We start from the raw sequence: 23,835 nt of genomic DNA, 5'->3' as shown, positions 1-23,835 counted from the left end.
TATTTCCATACCTCATTTACATAGTTCTGCCCATAGATGACAGCCTTGCTGTTTGTCTTCCAATTAACTAAGACGCAGTCTGCATCCTTCATTAGCATAAAGGCCCTATAAATAGCAGAAATCCTCTTTATACTTTCATTTTATTTTTCGTGTTTTGAGGTTTTAAAATGCCAGAGTCAGCCAAATCCGTTCCTGCCCCGAAGAAGGGCTCTAAGAAGGCAGTGACCAAGGCGCAGAAGAAAGATGGCAAGAAGCGCAAGCGCAGCCGCAAGGAGAGCTACTCTATCTACGTGTACAAAGTGCTGAAGCAGGTCCACCCGGACACCGGCATCTCGTCCAAGGCTATGGGCATCATGAACTCGTTCGTCAACGACATCTTCGAGCGCATTGCGGGCGAGGCGTCGCGCCTGGCGCATTATAACAAGCGCTCGACCATCACGTCCAGGGAGATCCAAACGGCCGTGCGCCTGCTGCTGCCCGGGGAGCTGGCCAAGCACGCTGTGTCTGAGGGCACCAAGGCTGTCACCAAGTACACCAGCTCCAAGTAAACTTGCCAAGTAAGCGTCTTTACACCTAATCCCAAAGGCTCTTTTAAGAGCCACCCACATGTCCACAAAGAGAGTTGTAACCTGCTGCTTATTTTCTATAAGTTGAAATTTGGCCAAAAGTACTGTGCATTAATTAGAAGACAAAGGTAGAAAAATTTGTAAGTCCTATTAATGGGTCTAAGGAATGACAAGTGAAGCTGTTAAAAGCACTGCCAGGTTGTTGGGTTTTGGCATTGTTGTGTCAAATGTTACCCATTACCCGTTGCAATTAGGGGGTCACCGCAAGTATAAAGTCAGCTATTTTTTGAGTCCCAGTGATCAATGTACTGTAATTGACCTACAGCTATCTGAATACGAAAATTAACTGCGTAAGTGGCTGGTGGTTTGTAATACGCAGTCGGGGTTGACGAACTGCTTTAAGAGATGCTTGCAACTTGGCAAGTTTCCATGGAGGTTGAACCGAGGGCTGGCACCGAAAGGCGGGGAAACTAGGCGGGAAGAGAAAGGAGGCTATTGAACTTGGCATACAAAGTCTCTAGGAGAGAACCTTCCCAAACCAGGTAGTCGCGCGGCGGGGAGGGGGGGGGGGGGGGGGGCTGGCAAGTTCCACCTTCCCTTAAGCAGTTTAATCTTTGTTCCAGGGGAAGATTTTAAGGTGAAAGAAACGCATTTTGCGTTTAATTTATCCAAGTCTAGAACACATTTTCAGCACCTAGGAGTAAACTTTGCTTTCTCTGTAAAAAAGTGGGAGACTACAGGAATAAAATTTATGTTACAAGGAAAACAGGTTTTTTTGTTGTTGTTTAACGATTTGAGGTAAGATACAATGTGATTTAGATTACTTAACATTAAGACCCCGTGATTCTAAATGTGCAGTTTTCTTTGATCCTGGGAAAAATACTAAGGCCTGTCTGGCGCTAGACAGGTGTCCATTGGAACACGGCTCCACAGTTACTGGCTGCCTAACCTGGAAGTTACCTGAGAAATGAGGTGCAGCCCTGGCTTAATTAAGGTAGAAGTGCAAATATAGGACAATGGCACAGACTCATCACACAAGCTCTTCAGCCAAACTATAAAGTTTCCCAAGTCCTTCAACAACTGAAATTGGATTTTTTTCTATACCCCTAGTGAGCCTGCGCAAGGACTGATGATCCAAATCAGACTAACCTCTCCTCACTGCCAACTAATCAGTTTACCCCAAAAATGTGCAAACATTCACTATCCCAGGCTGACTACAAGGTTTTGTTTTGTTTTTGTTTTCTCCTTCTCTTCCCCTCTTTTCCTCACATATAAATTCTGGTTTGCCTTTGTTGGATGAAATAACAACTATTGCTTGATTTCTCTTCAGTACAAGAGCAGGCTGCCTAATCATTAACACCTTGGACCATTTATTTCTGAAGATTCCACCAAGACATTGTTTACCCGAGCCCTACCTTAGGAATCAATAGAAAAGTGAACTGAAAATGTACCTTGTCTAGCCCTGGGCACTTTGAGTTTTCTGTTCATCTTCCCTTGGCTCTTGTATGCTAAAATTTATTTTTACCCAAGTCTGCTTCTTATTTTGGTTCTTAGATTGTACTTTGTCGATTGGATACACATTAGTGGTTTTATCGCTAGATCATTAATTAGTTGGTGGCAGAGGACAGGGTATCTGGAATCTGGTTCATTTGTTCATCCTTTTTGGGTTGTTTGTGTTTGTCTGAGGATTCTGGTCATCTCTGGCATTTGAGAACACAGGACGAGGAAGTTGGTGTTTTTCTTTCTGGCCTTTGATGGGATCCACTGTGTTTGGTGTTTTGTGTTTGTATACTGTGGGTTCTTTTAACTAAAAATCAGAGTTTCTTTCTTCCTCTCAAAACTGTCTGTTATCGTGATTACTCAGTATGAGTCCAAATCATTGTCAGTATCTGCAAAAATAACATTCCTGCTTCAAAGATAAATGAATATAAAATGGCCGCCTAAAACTTTTAACTTTAATAAAGCGTTAGATCTAACAGGAGACTTAAGACAAGAAAGAAAACAAGGAAACAGCATCTTCAGCCTACAATTGGCCTGTCTCTTGCTATGCCGAAGCCTCTAAAGTTTATTATTCAATAATTCCAAAAAAATATTGTCCCTTCTTGCTCTTTAAGTAAGGTCAGAGAGGAGAGAGAAGAAATATGTCATTATAAATAAAGCTATTGAGTCAGAAAAAAGAGAGGGCTTCCAATACCAATGTTTGTAGAGAACAAACATTAAATAGTTTATTAACCTTAATGAGTTCATTGTGAGGGATATGGCACCGGAAACTAGAATTTCCTACCAAACTTAGAAGGATATCAGAGAATTTACTCATATTCCCAGCAGTGGTGTACCCTGAGGGATCTCTGATCTTGATCACATTTGTTTCTTTAACTGATCAACATACTTAAATCTCTGGTTGCTTTTAAATTAAATCTCTTTAAGTTTTGTTCCAGTTTCACAATTAGCTCCTCTAACTTGTACAATGATTGAGAATATTTTCTGCTTTATGAATACAAATAATTTTGAGCAAATTATCTACCTCAGCAGAAAATTTTAAAAGTTATAATGTAAACTTAAATAGCTTATATAAAGACTAAAAAACATACATCAATTTAAAATAAGAGCAAAATCAAATTCTCCAGATGCTTTAAACGTGCTACCTCTTTAAGTTGTAACTCAGACAGAAAAGAAAGTTTAACTGAATTTAATTAGTGGTCTTAGTTAACACATTACAAGATAAGAAAAAAACAGAACTACTCCATTATTTTTGAACAACTTAAATATTTTAATACATGGCATGTAATTCTATAGGAAATTTAAAAATCACGTATTTCTAATCGAGTTAACCCTTTGGATATATTTGCTGGCTTAACAATTCTGCTTTACAAACTGGCTCTACATCTTTTTCTTTATTATTGTTATAATGTAAGAATAATGTTAGTATAGTATTCTAGTTTACACAAGTTTAGGGGTTATTTTCTTTAAAAAAAACTAAGTTAAAATTATTAAATTTCTTTAACTCTACTGATTAGATGAGTTATCATCACTTTATTTAAAATTTTACATTACGTAAATTATGCATTGAACTAAATTATCACAAAATAGTGATAATGTAGATAGGTAATGTCATTTTTAAAATGGAATTAATTTTTCTAATGTTACAAATCATAAGGACTCATTGTGTCAGCTTAAATACTGAGTTCAAAGTCTATAGATAACTTTAAAAATTTAGATAAATATTAAATTGGGTAAATTAAATAAGTTGGAGGGTACAAAATACACATCACTAAAAACAGATCTATGCAAGTCTTTTATTTTCACACAGTTAAGAATGACCATAGATTAACAGGTTAGAGAACATATAGATGCCGTAGGAGAATAGAAATAGCTATGCTTGATTTTGCTACTTTAAATATGTAGAAGGGATATGTAAAGTGTGTATGTGGACCCAGAGGACAAGGCAGGTTTTGGACGGCCTCCTGGTTTCCTTATGCCTATGAGGGAACACAGTTGCCTGTTTTTCTAAAGGGCTGTCGTTAATACAAACAGCTCTGACTCTACTAAGTACTATAGCTGCAGAGAAACACAAATATGTGCACAAGCAATGGCTATGTTTGGTCTGTTTATTTATTAGAAAGTTGTTACTGTTCATTAATGTAGTAAATTCAATTTTATATGTATTGTCTTATTTATGCTGACAAGGTAATAATACTTTAGAGCTGCCATTAAAGTCTGAATTTATAACTATATTAGTTTATCAACCACCCCTCAATAAAAATTGACTATCCAAATCTCTCATCTCTCTGTAGCCCAACCACTTCCAGACTTCATGGTCATGTAACAAAAAATAACTCCAACACAAGCACAAACTAGTTCAAGTTTTACAAAGATGTTGATTATCTCAAAAACTTGGCAAGTGATTGAATATTGCTATATATCCAATTAGTACAAATTGAAAAACAACAAAGGTGGGACAGTGCTTCAACCATATCTCAAGAACCACAGCATTAACAAATCAATTTCATGTTATTGTTTTGAAATATATGGATCTTTTTTGCCACCTGGGAATACTTGTGATAATTTTAAATAATAAAACATGAGATCATGGACAAAATATAAAACTATTCTTATCAGAACATATCAATCTATATCACCCCCTAACTGCTGAGAAGATAATACAAATAATTTAAAGTAAAATTCCCAAAAGAACATAAACTTACTGTGCCAAAATTTTACTTCTAACCTTAATAATAATGATAATATGACCTACATCTAAATATTCCCATAAATTCTCATCATTTGAAATTGTACCACAAGATCCATGTGACTTGTCTTTTCTTCTCTTTTGACATTTTCAGGTGTCAGATATTATCTAAAACTAATGTAGGCTACACTGTCATATATACAACAAATGCAATCTACATTTCAAAAAAAGACTTCAACAGACACACCTCTACATAATATACAGTTAAAGATTGTATTAAAAGAGACTCCCCAAAGTGTCAACTTTTAACAATGCTAGAAAAGACCATTTCCAGTATTTTTAACTACAAATGTTGTAGTTCAGGACAAATGGAATTTTTCTTTTTTTTCACAGCATAAACATGTTTAGAAACCTACCACTTGCATATACACTCTCATTGGAAAGCCAATCGTGACACATTAAAAGATTTCCAGAATTTTGGAAGTAGGAAGCTTCCTCCTAAGATTCTACAGATCAAGATGAGATCTAGAATAGATAGCTTTTTCCTTCTTCTTCCCGTTGTGTTATTCTTTGTCCTTTTCTCCATTATCAGTTTTTCCAATGATTAGATTTCAGATTTGTTCTTCTCAAGTATTAGAAAAAAATTAAAAATCCCCAGAGCCTAGCCCTCTATCTATACCTTGACTAAAAGTTCCTGAACAAAAGAATGTGTACTACATAATTTATTTCTGAGTATGGCTCAAATTAGAGTTACAACTGTGGTTAGGAAAAATGACACTTATTTAACTTAAATCCATCAAGGTAATCTTTGAGGCCTGTTCTTCTAATTAAGACATACCAATTAAGTACTTGAAGATAATAGAGATTCCAAATATTTCTTATTATATTTGTGATTGTCCTCATAACATTTTTGTCTTCCTCCTCTGTCTAATATGCAGATGACTAAGTGTTACAAAGAGGAGGCTAAAACCCGCTACTCTATTATGAGAGTCTTGACCAAAGTGGAGAAGTTGAGAGACTCTGATGCCAGAAATGGTGAAGATATGACCTACCTAAGATGGAAATGCTGACTGAGAGTCAGTGGACCATATTATACAGAGGCAGCCTGTCACATATTCTTCACAGCCAGTCTTGAGAGTTTTTAGACAATCACTATTTTTCTTTTTTTTTTTTAATCCTCTTTGGTCTGTGTAAGAACAGATTGTCCACACTGAACCCTTTCCTACTGAAAATAATGTACAAACATGATATCCTGTTCCTAGACAGCCCAAAGGTATTTCCTCCCCTCTTTCTCTTTCATAGTCATCTTTTTTGACTTGGATGAAATCAATCTATTGCTTGGCATACCTTATACACAAGTTAACAGTGTGCTAATAATTAACTAAGTGTCTTTGAGTTACTGTTTGACAAACCTAGTACTCTGAGCCTGTGGGGTGATAGTAATTACCTACTTGAGAAGATGGAGTGAGGATTAAATGAAATAGAAAATATAAAATATTTGCCCTAGAAATGGTATGGATGCCAGTAAAATGGCTGCACAGCATTGCTCCCTGTTGACAGAAGTGTAGCCCCTGGAGATAAAACCTCCCGGTTTGACGCTGAGCTTGCCACCTATTAGCTGTGAGACGGATACAAGTCATTAATCTCACTGTGCCTCTTCTATATCTTGAGGATGATGGTAATAGCACCTACCTTCTAGATGTTTGTGATGATCAAAGACCTTTAATGCATAGAACACACTTTGAAGGGTGCCTGGTACATGGTAGGTACTCAGTTTTTGTGTGATGTTTGACAAGTTTCATTTATAACCTTCTTTATGCCCTAAAGGGAACTAAGGCAGCTTGTGACTGAAGACCTCAGTCGGTAGGAGCTGGTTTTTCTTAAATGATAGGAACTTCACAAGTGATATAAAAAGATTGCCAACAGGTTCCTTTGTATTTACCTTGGTCCAACAGGTTGACAGAAAATGCATTATTTTTCCCACACTTGTACTTAATTAGCTCTCTAGGCGTATACCTAAGGACATAAGGAATGATAGCTATCACTTGTCTTGAAGCGTCCAGATTTCGAAGGGTGTGTAGATTCAGTACTTTGCAGTCCAACAGTCCTAAATTTAAAAGGTATTAAAAATTATTTAGCTTTTCCAAAATTTCACCCTGTGCAATCCTGGATGACTAAGCGTAAAATTAATTGGGCCAAATACACAGTTGCCTTTGACCTTGCCAGCAAGACGTTCTAGGCTCTGACTAAATTCTTTGGACTCTGAAAATCAGCTTGACATATCTTCAAGTACTATGGGTTTATTATAAATTAGGAAAAAGTGAGTAAATTTGGAGAATCAACTCTTTCTTATTGTCCCACCTCAGTTCTGAGGAAGGAAAATGAAGCTTTGGTTTGCTTATTTAAAGACTTACATAACCTTATCATCCAATAAGCAATTTGTATAGTAATTAATGGAAAGAGTTGGTTTCATCTTGCTATGGGTATTCATGGTATTAGATCTCCCCAGCTGCAGGCTCCAAGGGATGAAGGAACAGAAATGATGGGACTTGTCTCATTCTATAAGGAGACTGATATACTTAAAGGAGGCAATACTGGGGTAAAACCTTGACTTCATCACCTATAGCTCTAAACTTGTCTTCTGACAAGATCGAGTTCTCCAACAGTAAAAGAATTGGCTTCAAAAGCAATAAGGAAGAAACTTTGTTCTCATTTTCTTTTCTCTCTCCTCTCCTCCCCTCCTCCCTTCTTTTCTTTTCTTTTCACTTTTTTTTCCCTACTATAATTGGCCCAAACTCAGCTGTAGGACAGGATATAAAAATATCAAAAATTAAAATGTGCCCGTATTGGGACTCCCCTGGTGGTCCAGTGGTTAAGACTTCTCCTTCCAATGCAGGGGGTGTCAGTTCAATCCCTGGTCAGGGAGCTAAGATCCCACGTGCCTCGTGGCCAAAGAAACAAAACATGACACAGAAGCAATATTGTAACAAATTCAATAAAGACTTTAAAAAATGGTCCACATCAAAAAAAAAAAAAAAAAGAAAAATCTTAAAAAAAAATGTGCCCCTTTTATTGTTAGATTTGCTTAAACAATTGAGGTGTTAGACGCTGGTCACTAGATTTTTAAACACATGCATTTGGGCTTTAATGCACTGAAATACATATATTTTTAAAAATTGAAATTAATAAACAAATACGATTGTGTGTTTAAGAATTCTACAGAGATGATGCAAGTTCTGAGATCTTGAATGGAAGAAAGGCTGCTAGCCTCAAAGGTGGGTCAAGGATACCCAGCAAGCATCAGGGTAAGCGCTTTTTGGAGGTTTTGGAAAGTGCTTGGCCTCCCTGACTCTAAGCATCAGAGACTGAGCCTGGCTCCATCGATTCTAGACATAAATAATGCTGAGTGGATTGAAATTGTTTTTCCTATATACTTTTTTTATAAGTTTTTTTTTTTAAGAGCAGTTTTAGGTTTACAACAAAATTGAGAGGGAGGTACAGAGATTCCTCAAATACTCCCTACACCCATACACCCACACATGCATAGCCTTTCCCAATACCAGCATCACTCACCAGACTGGTACTTTTTTTTTTTTTTTTTAAACCAAGGATGAACCTATATTGACACAGCATAATCACCCAAAGTCCATAGTTGACCTTAGGGCTCATTCTTGATGTTGTACATTCTATGAGTTTGGTCAAATGTATAATGACGTATATTCATTGTTATAATACCATACAGAATTTTTCACTGTCCTAAAATGATCGGAAATTTTAATAAGCTGGAAATGAGGGGAAGGGGCTCTGAGGTCTTTATCCTTCTAGCGTGTGAGCTGGGGCATCATGGATGGTCTGGAATGGGTCTGAAAGAGCTGTATCTTCCTTTAGGATACTCCAAAGACCTGAAACACGGTTTGACGGACTCTTCCCCTGCCCACTGTCTGCGGCCTCTTTCTCTCATGTTCTGTACTGCAGCCAGATTTGCACACACTCTGCTTTTCCTGGTTTTCATCCTCCCATATATGCTGGACCTCGTCTTTGATATTTTCACCACAGAGGGAATGAAGACAGAGTTTTGGAATGGTCTGAGGAGGGGATTTCTGCCCTTTCTTCTCTGGTCCTAAGGACCACCTTCTGGTTCCTGTTCCTCCAGCTATCTTCAGTGACTGTCTCCTTGGAAAAGGACAAAGTCACTATCCTCTTGGAGCTTACATCTCAGCTGGGGAAGAGAGACAACAAACAATCGTTACTATGAGTAATTACATAGAATATGAGAAAGGAATAAATGTTATGGAAAGGGAAAATGGAAAACAGGAAAAGGGGGGATCAAGAGGGGTGGTAGATATAATATACACATTAGCACTAATTAAAATGCTTAATATAACAAGAGTAGCTAACACTAGTGTAGCACTTGGTATGGGCCAGGTACTGTTCTGAGTGCTTTACACTATTAACTCAATTTATTCTCAGACAATAAAATGTTAGTTGGAAAGCACATACAAAACTCTTGGAGGAAGACCCAGCAATGAAGAAAAGAAGAGAAATCAAAGCCCCATTGGTTCTACCTTGAATACCTGTCCCTCTTTTTCTAGCACCACCATCACTGCCCTCATTCTGGGCGTGAGCTGGTGAGAAGAGCTGTGCTTCCCTCCAGCACAGTCCTTCAATTTGGTGCATTTTCAACAGTGTTTCAGATAACACGTGCCACTTGCAATTGTTAAGGCTGCTACATCTGAAGCAACAGTGAGTTTGTTAAACTACTGGAACATCAGAGATCACACCATGAGTCAGCAGAGATGGTCAATGGTTTGTGTGGGAGACTGTGGCCTTCACCAGCTAAAGAGAGGACTGCTTCCCCCTTGCCCACCCGCCACTACCACCAGGATCTGCTTCCAGGCAGAGCTTTCTCAAAACTTAAATAACTATGTAACTGTGACTACATTTTTACAAGCACACACAAACCATGTAGCAAGAGCCTCTCTCTGTAAAGTGGAGTGACGGCCTGAGTGTAAGCTGTGTCAAGCGTGGCTTATAATTACGAGTATTCATATTACCCAAACGTGTGACCAATTTTCACAGAAACCCATATGTCCCCGCCCCACTAATGTGTCAGCCCACAGGTAGTAAAGAGGACTCCTTAGTAAGCAAACCCTGCATATACTTCCTTGCACTGAATTTGGACACCAAGAGAGCATAAAATTAGGTTTGCCTCTGCCTACCTGTGAAGAAGAGTTGGAAAAATGCATTTCAAAACAACCCAGGAAAGAGACTAAGCATTTATTTGGGTACATTTCCATTAGATGTTTGATTTGGTTCATTTGAAAGTGGGGAATGATTTCACCTGCCAGCAGCCCAGAGAGATGAGCATGTGAGAAAAGGGAGGCTTCTGGGAACTGTTAAAACTGCTTCATGTGGGAATAACAAGCTTGAACTCTTCAACCTGTCATCATGCAAGGGCCTTCCTCATCCTTCACAAGCGGTTCTACAAGGCTCACCCCCAAGCACCTCACCCTAGACAATCCCCACCACCTGGCCTTTGTCACTATGTCTCCTTTGTGAAAAGTCCTAATACCCTTTCCTCACCTGACAAATTCCTACCCGCCCTTCAAGACGTAGCTCAAATGTAAGTTATAGGACACTGACTAGATCATGCTCATCTTTTATTTACAAGCGCACGTAGACTCAAATGCTAGAGGGTGTGGTTTTACTGTAGAGGATGGTTCAGCATCCAACAGCTGTGCCACCTGGGAAACTCAGTCTCTCTGAGCCTTAATTTCCTCATGTATAAAGCAGGGAGGACCATCATACGTACCTCAGAAGGTTGTTGCAAGATTAAATGCATTGGTGTCTAAAGTGCTTACAGCACTGCCTGGCACAGAACAAACACCAATGAACATTAGCCATCGCCATTATTACTGTTCTCAGAATCAAGTACAATATCAGATATTTGATGAATTATAGAAGTGAATTAATCAATCAATCTCTTTTTTTACAGGAGGAGCAAATGGGCTTTAGAAATGTATTTTCCCACCACTGGTCACTGCTGGACACTGTTGCATCTCACAAATAAGTCAATGAAAATGATACTAGAAGAAGATAAAAGGAGGTATTTTTAACAATCACGGAAGGATCAATAAGAACTTGGCTAAAACATTTATTTTGAGTATAAAAATATTAAATGATAATTGCAGAAATTTGTAAGAAGAGAAATATATAACAAAGGAAATTAAAATAAATCTTAGTATCTCTTTTCTATATGAATATGAACACATATATGAGATCCATCTCTAATAAGTATATATCATATATAAAGCAAATTTAGGTATCATGCTACATATACACAGCTAATTTTCTAGGTAACATGCCTAGAAACGCACATTTTTAATAGATGTATGATTACTTATTAATTAGTCCTCTGTTACTGGCTATTTAGAAGGAGTTCCATTTTTATGCATTATAAATCATACAGATCACACTTCTTTTTACATAAATCTTTGTTTAAATATTTGATTATTTCCTTGGGACGGACTTCTAGAAGTAGAAATACTAAATCACAAGGTAAAACCATTTTTTAAGGCCCTTAATATATACGTTCATCAAATTGCCATTGAGAGGGACCATGCCAACTTATAACACCAACATAATACAATAATTCCTATTTTACAGCAGTCATATTTACTGAGAATATTTTTAAAACACTTAATCAGATAGACCAAAAAAAATATTGAAATGTAATTTCCTTCATTATGAGTGAAGGTAGTTTTTTCCCCATATTTTTATTAGCCATGATCCCATAAGAAATAAACTGCTGCAAAACAATGAACAGGATTGCAACAGTTCCACGGGAAAGCACTCTGTAAATAATAAGTAGGATCTTAGGTTAAGACCAAAAAAGGGAATATTTATCAGGTGCCTCCTTTGCCCAGGACTGTGTTGGAATAATGAACCATGTTTGGCTATGTGTAACTAAAACTACTTTTATCTAGGTTGTCTCTAATAAGCCTCCTAATCATTCCATGAGGAAAGTATCTGCTATGGATTGATTTATGCCCACCCCTCCTCCAAAATTCATATTCTGAAGCCCTAACCCCCAATGTGACTATATTTGGAGACAGGGCTTTTAGGAGGTAATTTAGGCTACAGAGGTCATAGAGGTGGGGCCCTAATCCAATAGGATTCATGGCCTTATAAGAAGAGAAAGAGAGAGCCATCACTCTCCTGGTGTGCATGCACTCATGAAAGGCCATGTAAGGACACAGCAAGAAGGCAGCCGTCTATAGGGTAGGAAAAGAGGTCTCACCAGAACCTGACCATGCTGGCACCCTGACCTCGGATTTCTAGACTCCAGAGCTTTGAGGAAATAAATGTCTATTGTTTAAGCCATGCACTCTAGAGTATTTTGTTTGAGTTGCCTGAGCAGACTAAGTGTGAGATGGGAGAAGGAGAGCCTTTTGAAGCCAGACTTCTTAAAATCAAATCCCAGCCTTCCTGCTCACTAGCTCTAAGACTTTGGGCAAGTTGTGTGACTTTTCTGTGACTCAGTTTCCTCATCTATAAAATGATTTCATACATTTATTTTTTAAATTTTTTGAGGGGAAAATACTTGGGACAATGACTGGCACATATATATGGTGTATATGTGTGTGAGCTTGTTTTTATGGTATCTTTTCGAATTATAATGCAAAATATGAACCATGGTTTTTTCTCTGGATCTTAAATTATGGAATCTAAGAATTTTAGAAAACTAGCCAATTCTCTGTTACTTTTACAGCCATGAGTGATATGTTCTGTCAACCTGTAAATATAAGGATCAATCCACTCATACCCGACCCTAAGCCACTGACGTTTAATGGTACGACCTCTCAGGGATCACCGAGGTTCAGAGAAACCAAATACACGTTAAAACAGAGCCCTTGGTAAGATGCACCCGTAATCCCTCTAAGTAGAAAAGAATTTTCAAACTGAGGGTCACAATGGCTGTGAAATCAATCTCATGATTTGCAACCAGCATTTTTTAAAAAATAAAATAAACTAGATGAAAATATATCAGAATGCACCTAAGATAGTATTGTTTTCAGAATTTATGTTTCATATGTGTGTGTAAGTGCACATGTGAGCATATATGTGAGACAGAGAGAGTGAAAGAGACTTTTCTACCTCACTTTGCAATCAGAAGTTTGAAAGTCTCATCATCTCATTTCCTCTTCAGAAGTATTTCAAATGTAGACTCTCTTTTCCCACACTCTCTCCTCAAATGAAGCTCTTGTCTTTCTTCTGAGACTATTACAACAGACTACCAACCTCTGACATTAGGCTTTCCACAATAATTGTTTATGTGAAAAATCGAAAATCAAGGCAACTACAACAACCATACAAGAAGACAACTACTACAAAAATACATAAGCTCTCTCCTTAAAAGCCTCCAGTGGTTGCCCAGTCTGTAGAATGTCACCAAATTTCTCACGCAGGCGTTTGCGGATCTTTGCAAGATGGTCCTTATGGGATTTTCCTTTGCTGAACCTGGACTCTGGTCATATTACACCGTTCCCTCAACATCCTCCTGGAAGGCCAGGCCTTGAAACTCTTATACACCTCTGAGAAAGCTGAGTCTTAGAACAAGCCCAGAGAAACATCCTAGACATTATTCCAATAACTCTTTTCCCACAGCTCTGCAGGACACCTGCCAGCCCAGTCCTGTTAGAGATCTGGGTCTGTCGTTTCCACTGAGCTCTTCAGACCAGGGTTCCTGCCTCATATTTTATAGTTAATTAAGTGCAGGGATTGTATCTGTTTCCTTACATATTCTTTTTGAGGGTGGAGGGTGAAGGGGGTGGGTGTGGGTATAGGGGTAAGGTTTGAACTAATGAAACCAGGAGCAAAGCTCAGTTCAAGATGCCCTCTACAAGGGGGACCTGATTTTGTCCAAGCAGATATCATGTGTGAAATCCAGGTAATTTACTCCATGCTTGAGGGTCTGCTATCAAGCCTTAGGGACTGAGAAGTGGTTTTAGTCACAAGCAATCCACATGCCTGTAGATCATTGTTTATTAGATTGTTTGCCCAAATAAGGTGTTATCCTGAAGTTTTTTGACAATTCTAAAAGCATCTTCCAACTCTGCAGTGAGACATCTAAGATATCTGTGTTACTTCCCTCATATACATAAATAATTTTCAATAAAAATCAGGGCGTGAATAATTTATTTTCTCCACCAACTGAAAGCCAACCATTTGGAAGACCAGTTAGAAGAGATGAGATAAGTCATTCATTAAAAATTACTTTTATATTTACACGGAAGAGAGGAAGTTTTGTGCTTCCCTTTGAATTTTGTTGAAAATCGAGGGCTTTATTGAACAGTTTTGGCATGCAGGGTCATTTTTCATTAAAAGGCAAAAAGTCATCTGAAATCTGTATCTCCATGGTTTATTCAGCAGTGGAACCTGGGCGATTCCATGCAGAGGGTATTCGAGGCATTCAACTTTTGGCAGGGAAACAAACACAAATGCTCCTTCCCCAAGGGGCGGGGGCGGTGCCTGAGCGACGCACCAATCACAGCGCGCCCTGCCCTATATAAGGCCCTGAGGCCCGTTCAGTAGTTTATGCTATTTGCTAGGTGGTACGTATTGCTCTACTGTATTGTAATGTCTGAGATGGTGCCCGTCGCTCTAGCGGACCGGGTTCCACCGTCCATGGAGAAACCTCCCCCCCAAAAAACGGGCAAGAAGCCGGTTGGTTTGACGGGTGAAAGTCGCAAGACCACAAGCGCCTCATTGTCCAAGTTGATCATCGAAGCCCTTTCCATTTCTCAAGAGAGAGCTGGTATGTCTGTGGTAGCGCTGAAAAAGGCGCTAGCAGCCGTGGGCTATGACGTGGAGAAGAACAACAGCCGCATCAAGCTGGGTCTCAAGAGCCTGGTTAGCAAAGGAATTCTGGTGCAGACCAGGGGTACCGGTGCTTCCGGCTCTTTCAAGCTCAGCAAGAAAGTTGCTGCTGAGCCCAAGGGAAAGGTCAAGAAGCCTGCTTCTACCAAGATGAAGAAGCATGTCTTGGCCGGAGACTCCAAATCTCCGCAGAAAGCTAAGACCAACAAAAGAGCAAAGACACCGAGGACAACAATGGCTGAGAAAGCAGGTTCGAGTGGCAGAAAAGCTAAAGGCGCCAAGGGCAAACAACAACGGCAAAGTCCAGCGAAGGCCAGAGCAGGGAAGCCCAAGGCTGGGAATTCTAAACTGACCCAGCTGAAGACTAATCCTAGGAAAGCAACAACCAAGAAGTAACATTTCGGCAACGGCCAGTTTTCATAGAACCCAACGGCTCTTTTAAGAGCCACTCAAATGATTTTGAGGGTGTAACATTGCGTGTTCAGAAGACCCCGGAAGAAACGACTATTCGTCAACTTTATCACTTGACAATGAGCAAGATTGTGATTTGGTGATAGTGTCTTGTCAGACAAACGGTAGAGACTCTGAAGAGCTCTGGATACTTAAAAGTATGCTGACTGCCCAGTTCCAGAAAGTTAGGTTGTCCATCCTAATAAAAATAAGGCACATTCCTTGTATGTAAGTTCCTAAATGCTTAGAAAAGTGGATTTTAAGTCGAGAGAGGAGATAAGCTCCGTGCCCAACCATACCTGACCATGTTTTTTCACCTAATGATACTCTAGTATATGATTTAACGTGCCTTTCCATGTAAGATTTCTGAACTCAGTCTCCATGGACTTTACAGGGGTTAATATATAGAAACCAAGGTCTCAGTTTGGATTAGTGAGAAGTTTACCTCTCGTTAAACAGATTTCTTTCCACTATGATTCGTTGCGTAAATCGCAGATGTCTCCGTTTTACATTTGCAAGAATATTGAAATGCCTTTCACCTTCATTAGTTTGTAAGTAGTTACCAGATGACTATATATTAAGCACATACTGTTACATTAAAATTTGGTTTGATAATATCATTAGTCTTAATATAATTGTTCTCTGTTTATGAAGAGAATGATAGGCTTGTTCAGGTTGTGCTACACAGGCTGAAAAACGTTAACTCTAAAACGTGTGGAGATGTTGGAGGTTCAAATATTAGGGTGTGACCTTTAAATCACAAACCTGCTTGTACTAGGAAACGCTTAGGGTCGGAGTTAAAGCTTCTTTTCCGCTTTAAACAGTTTAGTTTGTTTTCACTTAGCTTGTAATTTAGCGTTCTTAAAGATCCTCGTAAAATAAATATATACTGTTAATCTTATTTGGGCCTTGGTATTGGGGCGACTTCGAACAAAGCCCATTGCAAAACTACGTAATTAATGCAGTCACACATACAAACATGTTCTATATCCTGTCTGAATTCATTTGTATAATCGGGCCACAGAAAAAAAAATTAATTGTATCCTATATGGAGAACGACTAAATACAATGGTTTCAATTTGTACAGAATCAGCCACAGCCCCGCTTTGCTTGGGTAAGGTGGCCATTGTTTCCCTCTGAGGTTGGAGTTGGGATAGTGCAGGAAAATTCTTCACTTGCTGGACAAGGCAGTGAGCTACTTCTCTGTGTCCAGCAGTGGACTGACCCCAGACTATCACCGCAAAGAGAAAGGAGGAACAACTGGCTTCATCCCGCCCAGAAGCCAGCCGACCTCCCGGCACTACTCCAACCTGTGCAGAAGCGGCTCGGCCACTCTGCGCCTTTGTTCCTCGGGCTCATTAGCGCCTGCATTGCATCGGATTAAAAAGTTAACCAATGAAGGTTTTCCCTTAAGTTCCGGGTACCGGTATGAAACCCTTGTTTTGGCCAATAGGAAAACAGCCTTGTAACACCACCCTCCGTAATTAAACAGTGGTTTCTTCGCCACACTGAGAACCAGCCAATGAAAGCTTGTCTCCAAAGAGCCTTCATTTGCATAGCCCTAGTGTTGTGTGGGTGATACTATGAACTTTTGTGCCATGGATGCCTCCAGCCGTCCACTTAAGAAGGACAGTTCTAGTATTTCCAGATTTCTCTCATGGGTCCAATCTTATACATCACTTTGCGTTTCACCGTTTCTGAAAGCCTACTTTCTTCATAAAAGACCCAAGTTTCTTAACACCTTAGTGAAGCGCAAGGCCTTAAGTTACATAACTGCAGTGTTAATACAGCTTCCGACCATACTTCGCATGTTAAATTAGCTCTGACATTTGGCTTTCACACACCTCCGCAACGTCCAACAGCCCTTCAGCGAGTTTGTGGGCGGCCCTGAAAAGGGCCTTTTTGGTTTTTTTTAGAAGATGTCGAAGTCTTGTCTCGGCCGATGCCGTGATCAACCACCAAAGCCATAAAGGGTGCGGCCCTGGCGTTTGAGTGCGTAAACCACGTCCATGGCGGTGACAGTCTTCCGCTTGGCGTGCTCGGTGTAGGTAACAGCGTCCCGAATCACATTCTCCAAAAACACTTTCAACACTCCGCGAGTCTCCTCGTAAATTAGCCCAGAAATGCGCTTGACACCACCACGGCGGGCCAGGCGACGAATAGCTGGTTTAGTGATGCCCTGGATGTTGTCCCGTAAGACTTTGCGGTGACGCTTAGCGCCACCTTTGCCGAGGCCTTTACCGCCCTTTCCGCGACCAGACATGGCTGCTGTCACAGTAACTTTTTGAACTTAGCACTGCTCTTTAAATAGCATTCTTGCGGACCTGATTGAAAACGAGAGCCCTGGTGGATTTTCCAAATTAGGTCATCAAGGGGTGGGGCAAGGAGGGGCTTATTAACATTTCAATGTTTTGATTGGTCGGAATACCTCGCTCTTCGTCTGGCGGGCCGTAATGTGAGGTGGCCTTCAATCAGCTAAAGAGCTTTAGTTTCTCTTTTGCCCTGCACTATTTTTCTTCTATGCGCGTTTGCAAGTTGAGTATATTCAGCTCAAGGACACGGAGCAAAGAGCTTCACTCCACAGTTCCTTTTGGTAACTTGGTAACTAATGTTAGATAATGGTTCCTTGGGGAAGGTAAAAATAATGTGTAAAGGAAGATAGAGTTATAGGTCAAGGGACTTTCCTTTTCAGTCCTTTTAATGTTTCAATTTTAAAGGACGCATTTTGATGGGGTGAAGTATAAGCCTGGCCATGAAGAGGCTCTCGTCCTAAAAGACCTGTGTTTGGAAAGACAGAAAGGTAGACAAACGACTGCAAATTAAAACTTCTTCCTTTTCTTCTCTTCCTCAATTCAAACATGTACTGGGTGACTCCTTTTTCTGCAAATGCATATGAGAGAAGGAATTTAAAACTAGGCTTGGGTAATCAGTTACCTCTGGACCCTCTTCCTGGCCTTCTGCGCCTGATTGGCCTGCAGTTCCTAAAAGCTCCTTTCCTTCTTTCATTAATCCTTTCTCAACCTTCTCTAGTTTTAGAGACAAGAACATACGTTTGTTTTGTAGAGTCCAGGATTAATAGTAAGATAGGGCTAATACTTGATTAAGGTCATTACAAAGCCTACAGGGCCCTCCCCTGGGAGGCCTATGATGAGATTATGGGTGTTTTGAACAGGTTAATCCCATTTTTGTTTTCATTCTTTTTTTAAAAAAAAAAGCCGAATAGAACAGAACTGGATCTGAATATGGTTTGAAGAGAAGGATTTCTCAAATCAAAAAGTTTCTCTGGCTTCCTGACAACTTTAAAAAATTTCCACAGTAAGAGTCACTCTAGTTAAATTGAAAAAAAAAAAAGACACCCCTCCCCCCCATCCTGGTTAATAAATAAATGTCTGTTGGGGAGATTTAGAATGAGATTATGGTCTGAGAGAGACCTCATATAATAACCTCAGACTTAGGTAAAAAGGGAGAAGAGACCCAAAGATGGAGACAAAAGACCCAGGAGAGGGCAGGAAAGCTCTGAATGACATATGGTTTGTATCACTTCTGAAATAATTAGATGGTTATATTCTTCTGCCCCAAAGTGAGTGTTTTTAGGCTCCTGACTTTCACTACCCTTTCCCACCACAAACATACACCTTATAAGCAGAGACTTAGCTAGGAAGAGATGCCATTCATTACAGAGGAAAAGTGCAAGGTCAGTGTTCACAGGTAAACATGAAATCTCAACATGCTTTTTAATTCATGAAAATAAATTTAAAATAATGTGTATGACATGGTTCTTTTTTTCTTATTCCCTTCTTCTAATTTCTTTTCTAATTTTTTCTCAATGACATTGACTCAAAAATCATGAATGTCAAAACAGAAATATTTAAGAGGTATACAATTATAGATTTATATTAAAAATGGATTCTTGCACTCTAGGAAGAGTTCAGGTATTCCTTGGTCCTGTAGCTTGGGAAAGGGTGGGTCACCCTGGAACTCTCATTCTCAGAGTGAACTTGGCTTCACAGAGCCCCATTCATGTGAGTGAGGCTCTTCAAGTAAAAACCCTGCAAACAAGTTGTGGCTAAATGGACACATGAAATATTCACACAAATAAAACTGTGATGTTAAACAAAAGTCTTCTAAAAATATAAAATGCCCAGAACCACTCTCCACAAACTAACTCAATCAGAATATCAACGTTGAGGAATATGTATATATATATATATATATATATATATATATATATATAGTATATGTACACATATCATCCCATGGAATATATATGTATTCAAAAGACAATTCTGATACTTAGCCAGGGTTGAAAACTACCAGAATATACCAACACTTTTCAGTGTACAGTTGTACTTTAGGAAAAAGAAATCCCAGGGTAGAAATACTTTTGAGCAATATTATAGTTGCAGAAATACGTAAGTACAATCTCGCCCCACTTAGCCTGACAGGGATTTATAACATGACAGTAGTTAGCTCTGGGCATTTGGGGACACCAATCCTGGTCTGGGGCAGACAGCTCTTCTGACCCCTGGCTGATTTATCTCCTTCCCATCTAAGTCTTTAATGCATTTCTTTTTTTCAGAGAAAATGAATATTTTCTTATTCATTTTTCCTGAATTAAACTGTCATTCCTACTGGCATGTTTTTGGTTCCATAACGTACATATACTGTGTCTCTCCATATTTTTCTCATTTCCTCTCCTTATCCTTCTAGGAAAACGTTCCTGCTTTTTCTCCTTATTTTATTTTATTTTTTAATTTTGGCTGTGCCATGCAGCTTGCGCGATCTCAGTTCCCCATCCAGGGATTGAACCCGGGCCACAGCAGTGAAAGTGCCCAATCCTGACCACTAGACCACCAGGGAACTCCCTGCATTTTCTCTTTAGTTCAAACTGTTTTACTAAAAGTTTTTGGCACTTGCAATTTCTAGGCCTGCTGTCCTTGTGTGGGTTTTCTCCCTTAAATATTCGTAATACATTTTGACCTACTAAAGAAAATGTTATTTGGAAAGAGAATTTCTAACAGTATCCTTTCTTAAACATTTGCTTCAAAATTTTTATAAACATGTTTGTAGTTAAATTTGATTCTCAAAGTTCCATTGAATACTTCCTTAATCACCCACACAAAGCCCAAAGAAAGGATTTTGCATTTGTTTTAATGGTGAAAACTGAACACAAAAGTACACAAAGCAAAGATCATTAACGGTTACATCCATGTTTAAAACAGGTGCTTTCTTGCACACATAGCGAAGCTCCTTTGGCAGTATCCAAGTTGCTTGCTGACTATCTTATGAAAATGCCATTGTGGTCACTCTGTTTACAGAATAAGATCCAGGATATTTCATCAACTCATAGGGTAACGTTAACTGACAAGACTTTCACTGAAGTTTATGCAAATATTGGTATTATCCTCACCTCCCCCTCCACACACAAATGCACTGAAGGCTCCAAAATTCTATTTTAGAATCTTTGGGTCAAAAGCCAGAATTTATTTTTTTTACTTAATTACTTTATTTACAATACTTTCTATGCAAATCTGGTGAAAAATGATTCACAGGTGCTTCAATGCTACCCATCCCATAATACCTCCCTGAATGATAAATAGAATTAATAGAAATGTGAATTTGATAGTTAGAATTTTGTGTGTGAACAAAAAAAAGAATTCCCAAATGTTTCAAATATTTATGAAATAATTATAGAGTATATTCTGAAATGTTAAAACAGGTTTTCTCCTCACTCAGGAAATAATCAGAGGTGCTGCCACTAGGCAGCAGAATGGATACTCAAAGGACCATCCTAAAAAGATGGAACAATGCCAACCACACGTTTTCTTGATTCAGAGAGAGGGATTGTGTAGTGGCTATGAAGATGAGCCAGGCTAGCTGGGAAAAAAATCAATATAATCATTTTCCAGCTGTGTAACCTTCAGCAAGTTAACCAACCCCTCTGTGCCTTGGTTTCCATACAGCAAAATAAGGGTAGCAGAATAACAAGAGTTTCTACCTCACAGGATTCTTCCGAAGAATTAAATTAATATTTAGAACAGGGCCTGGCATCTAGTACGTACTTGATAATTATTAGCTGAAAAAAAATTCGTTTTAGAAAATATTTAAGCCTAAGAAGACTTTTCTGAGAATGAAAATTCATTCAGCCAAGAAATAGAAGCTACAGAAGCATCTGCTTAAAACACATCATATGTATCTCTCACACATGAGTAAACACCTTAGAGAATTACTCAGAATCAGCATATGTGAGATACCAGCATGCATGCCAGGCCAAGTAATAAATGCACGCAGGATGTCAAGGCAACCCAGGCTTTTTAATCAAATTATCACATGAAATGATTTAACATTGTATTCATATTCTACATGTTAATCACTGATTCCAAAAGGGAGAAGAAAATATGATGACCCAAAGTCCACAGAAAGAAATCAAAATTAAAAATATCACTCTACGCATGTGAAAATCTTCCATGGTTAAAGTCATGCATTTTTAAATTCTAGTTATTATTAGAGTGTGTAGCTTATAAGAACCTTGCAGCATTTTAGAGAAAGTCTTTTGTTTATAAGTGTGTGTGTGTACCTGAAGAATGTATCAAGTACACGGTACTCTAAGACTATATTATTATAACTTAAGCCGAAGTTTTGCCTGTACCGCCCAGCAGCCTTAACCAACTGCTGGCAGATTGCCTCAAAGATCAGCAGGTTTGTTCGTTTTCCTTCTGTTCTGTTCCCAGTTCAGGTAGCTCAACAGTGCCCTGTGATTCCAGAGATTCAAATAGCTGGTGAATAGTTTCAGCTTTGCTCTCAAATTTTCAGGGGCTTTTCTCCAAAAGTGATCCCCAGCGCCCCACCCCTTGTTTATTCTTTTCCCCTGAGGGACCCCCTCCTCCCACCCCATAGTCGAAAGGCCACTGTGACATTTTTGGCCACCAGATGGCGCGCTTCTCCTTACTACCACCCTTGTAAGTGGTTTTGCCAGAGGCAAAATAAGATACAGATTTTTAAATGTACAGATTTTTAAATCTGACTTTTCAAATGTAGTTGACTTAAGAATTGATGAACAAGGCTAGAAAAATTAAGCTAAGAAACACTGAAAGAAAATGGAGATTTATAACTACGGTTATTTAAAAAAATTAGCAGGCCACAGTTGCCGACTGTTAATAAATGTGTATTACTGTGAAGAGTAGAATGTTTCTTGAGATTTTGGCCTGTGTGAAACAAAACCAATATAAGACAAATGTTGCCTAATTAATTGTAACATATCCTTAATGAGGTAGGAAGCTTAGTATGAGCCAGGAAGCTTTTTGGCAGTCTGCTTTGAGTATAGGATGATGTTTAAGTAGAAAGAATTTATCAGTGTGCTTCCACCATGGTTTGGAGGTAAAATGACCAATGTGTTACAGCTTAGATGGTAATGTGTCTAGTGTGAAGAAAAACAATTAATTCAGATACCATGGTTTAATGAAAATATTTCATGAAACAAAACATTAAAAAATTAAAAGCAGTATACATGTCCCCAAAATAACATAATGATTAAGTCGATTAAGTCTATACATAAGATGGACAAATACATCAGGAAAACCATGCAGTACACAACACAATGAATTATGCATTTATTAAAATATATGTATCTACTAATTTTATATATTTTAATATAGCAATAATAATGATAGGAAATATGCAAATTTTTAATAGACTTTATTACTGGCTAATGGATAATAGTTTCAATTTAATTCATTTTCAACTTTTCTGTACTAAGCAAAAATCCTATATACTTTTATCCACTGAACTTTGGGAACTGCAAAAAAAGAAAAGTTTAAAAAAATAGTTGAGATCTCTTTGCCCAAGTTCAATATCTACCAAACAAACTTTTGAGCTGTATTTGGTCTGAGGCAGCTGCCCTCCAGGACAGAAAGCCTTGTTCACAGTTATGCCAAATACACGTGGTAGCACAAAGTAAACACAAGTTTTCTGCGTGTATATATTAGTACTCTTTTGAATATGGTCAGACAAATTACTTTCCCAGAATCGGCTAATTCCTGAGTGACCTGGTTAGATTAATTTTTTTGAACGTGCACGGCTGGGGATGAGAACCAGACTCTCAAGGACCCCAGGAAGATGCTGGGGTCAGCATCTTGGTGCTGACCAAGGCCACTCGGTGGCTTCTAGTTTTCCATTTTAATATGAGAGAAGTTGCTCCAGTTTTTGGAGGGAAACGCCTCCACCCTGGTGGTCCTGATTGGAGCAGGACACTGTGAGGTCCAACACAGTAACTAACTGACACCCCCAATCACAGTCCCATGAGTGATGCCAGATAGAGCTGGCCAGTGGTGGCAACAGGGGTCACATTCCAGGGTTCTTCCCTCAGGGACTTTGAAAGGAAACATGGCTGATATTGTTTTCTGCTGTTTTTTCCCTTCATTTGGGTCAAACTCACTGAGAATACAGACAATGAGACAAGAGAAGAGCGATCTCCACAGCCATCTCCTTTCCACCCCATTTACTCCAGGCATCTAACCATCTGAATGCAGCGCCAAAGAGCTGGATCAAAGAGCCAGGTTGGGGCTTCCCTGGTGGCGCAGTGGTTGAGAGTCCGCCTGCCGATACAGGGGACACGGGTTCGTGTCCTGGTCCGGGAAGATCCCGCATGCCGCGGTGTGGCTGGGCCCATGAGCCACAGCCGCTGAGCCTGCGCATCCGGAGCCTGTACTCCGCGACAGGAAAGGCCAAAACAGTGGGAGGCCCGTGTACCGC

At 39.2% G+C, this 23,835-nt stretch overlaps 2 protein-coding genes across 2 annotated transcripts; both read left to right on the top strand.

Annotated features, from left to right (window-relative positions):
- Window positions 1-157: 157 nt before the first annotated feature.
- LOC112404162 (histone H2B type 2-E-like) lies at window positions 158-12,134 on the top strand. Its single transcript, XM_024752012.1, has 2 exons — window positions 158-557; window positions 10,751-12,134. The coding sequence occupies exon 1, from the start codon at window positions 168-170 to the stop codon at window positions 546-548; it is 381 nt and encodes a 126-aa protein (XP_024607780.1). The 5' UTR covers window positions 158-167; the 3' UTR covers window positions 549-557; window positions 10,751-12,134.
- A 1,502-nt stretch (window positions 12,135-13,636) lies between these two features.
- Window positions 13,637-15,949, top strand: H1-6 (H1.6 linker histone, cluster member). The gene has a single exon (XM_024752001.1). It carries the CDS (start codon window positions 14,353-14,355, stop codon window positions 15,028-15,030), a length of 678 nt encoding a protein of 225 aa, XP_024607769.1. The 5' UTR covers window positions 13,637-14,352; the 3' UTR covers window positions 15,031-15,949.
- Window positions 15,950-23,835: the final 7,886 nt, after the last annotated feature.

Source organism: Neophocaena asiaeorientalis, unplaced genomic scaffold (genome assembly GCF_003031525.2).
Source record: "Neophocaena asiaeorientalis asiaeorientalis breed wild unplaced genomic scaffold, Neophocaena_asiaeorientalis_V1.1 scaffold165, whole genome shotgun sequence".
Taxonomy (NCBI): Eukaryota; Metazoa; Chordata; class Mammalia; order Artiodactyla; family Phocoenidae; genus Neophocaena; species Neophocaena asiaeorientalis.
This window is presented reverse-complemented; position numbering and strand designations above follow the sequence as displayed.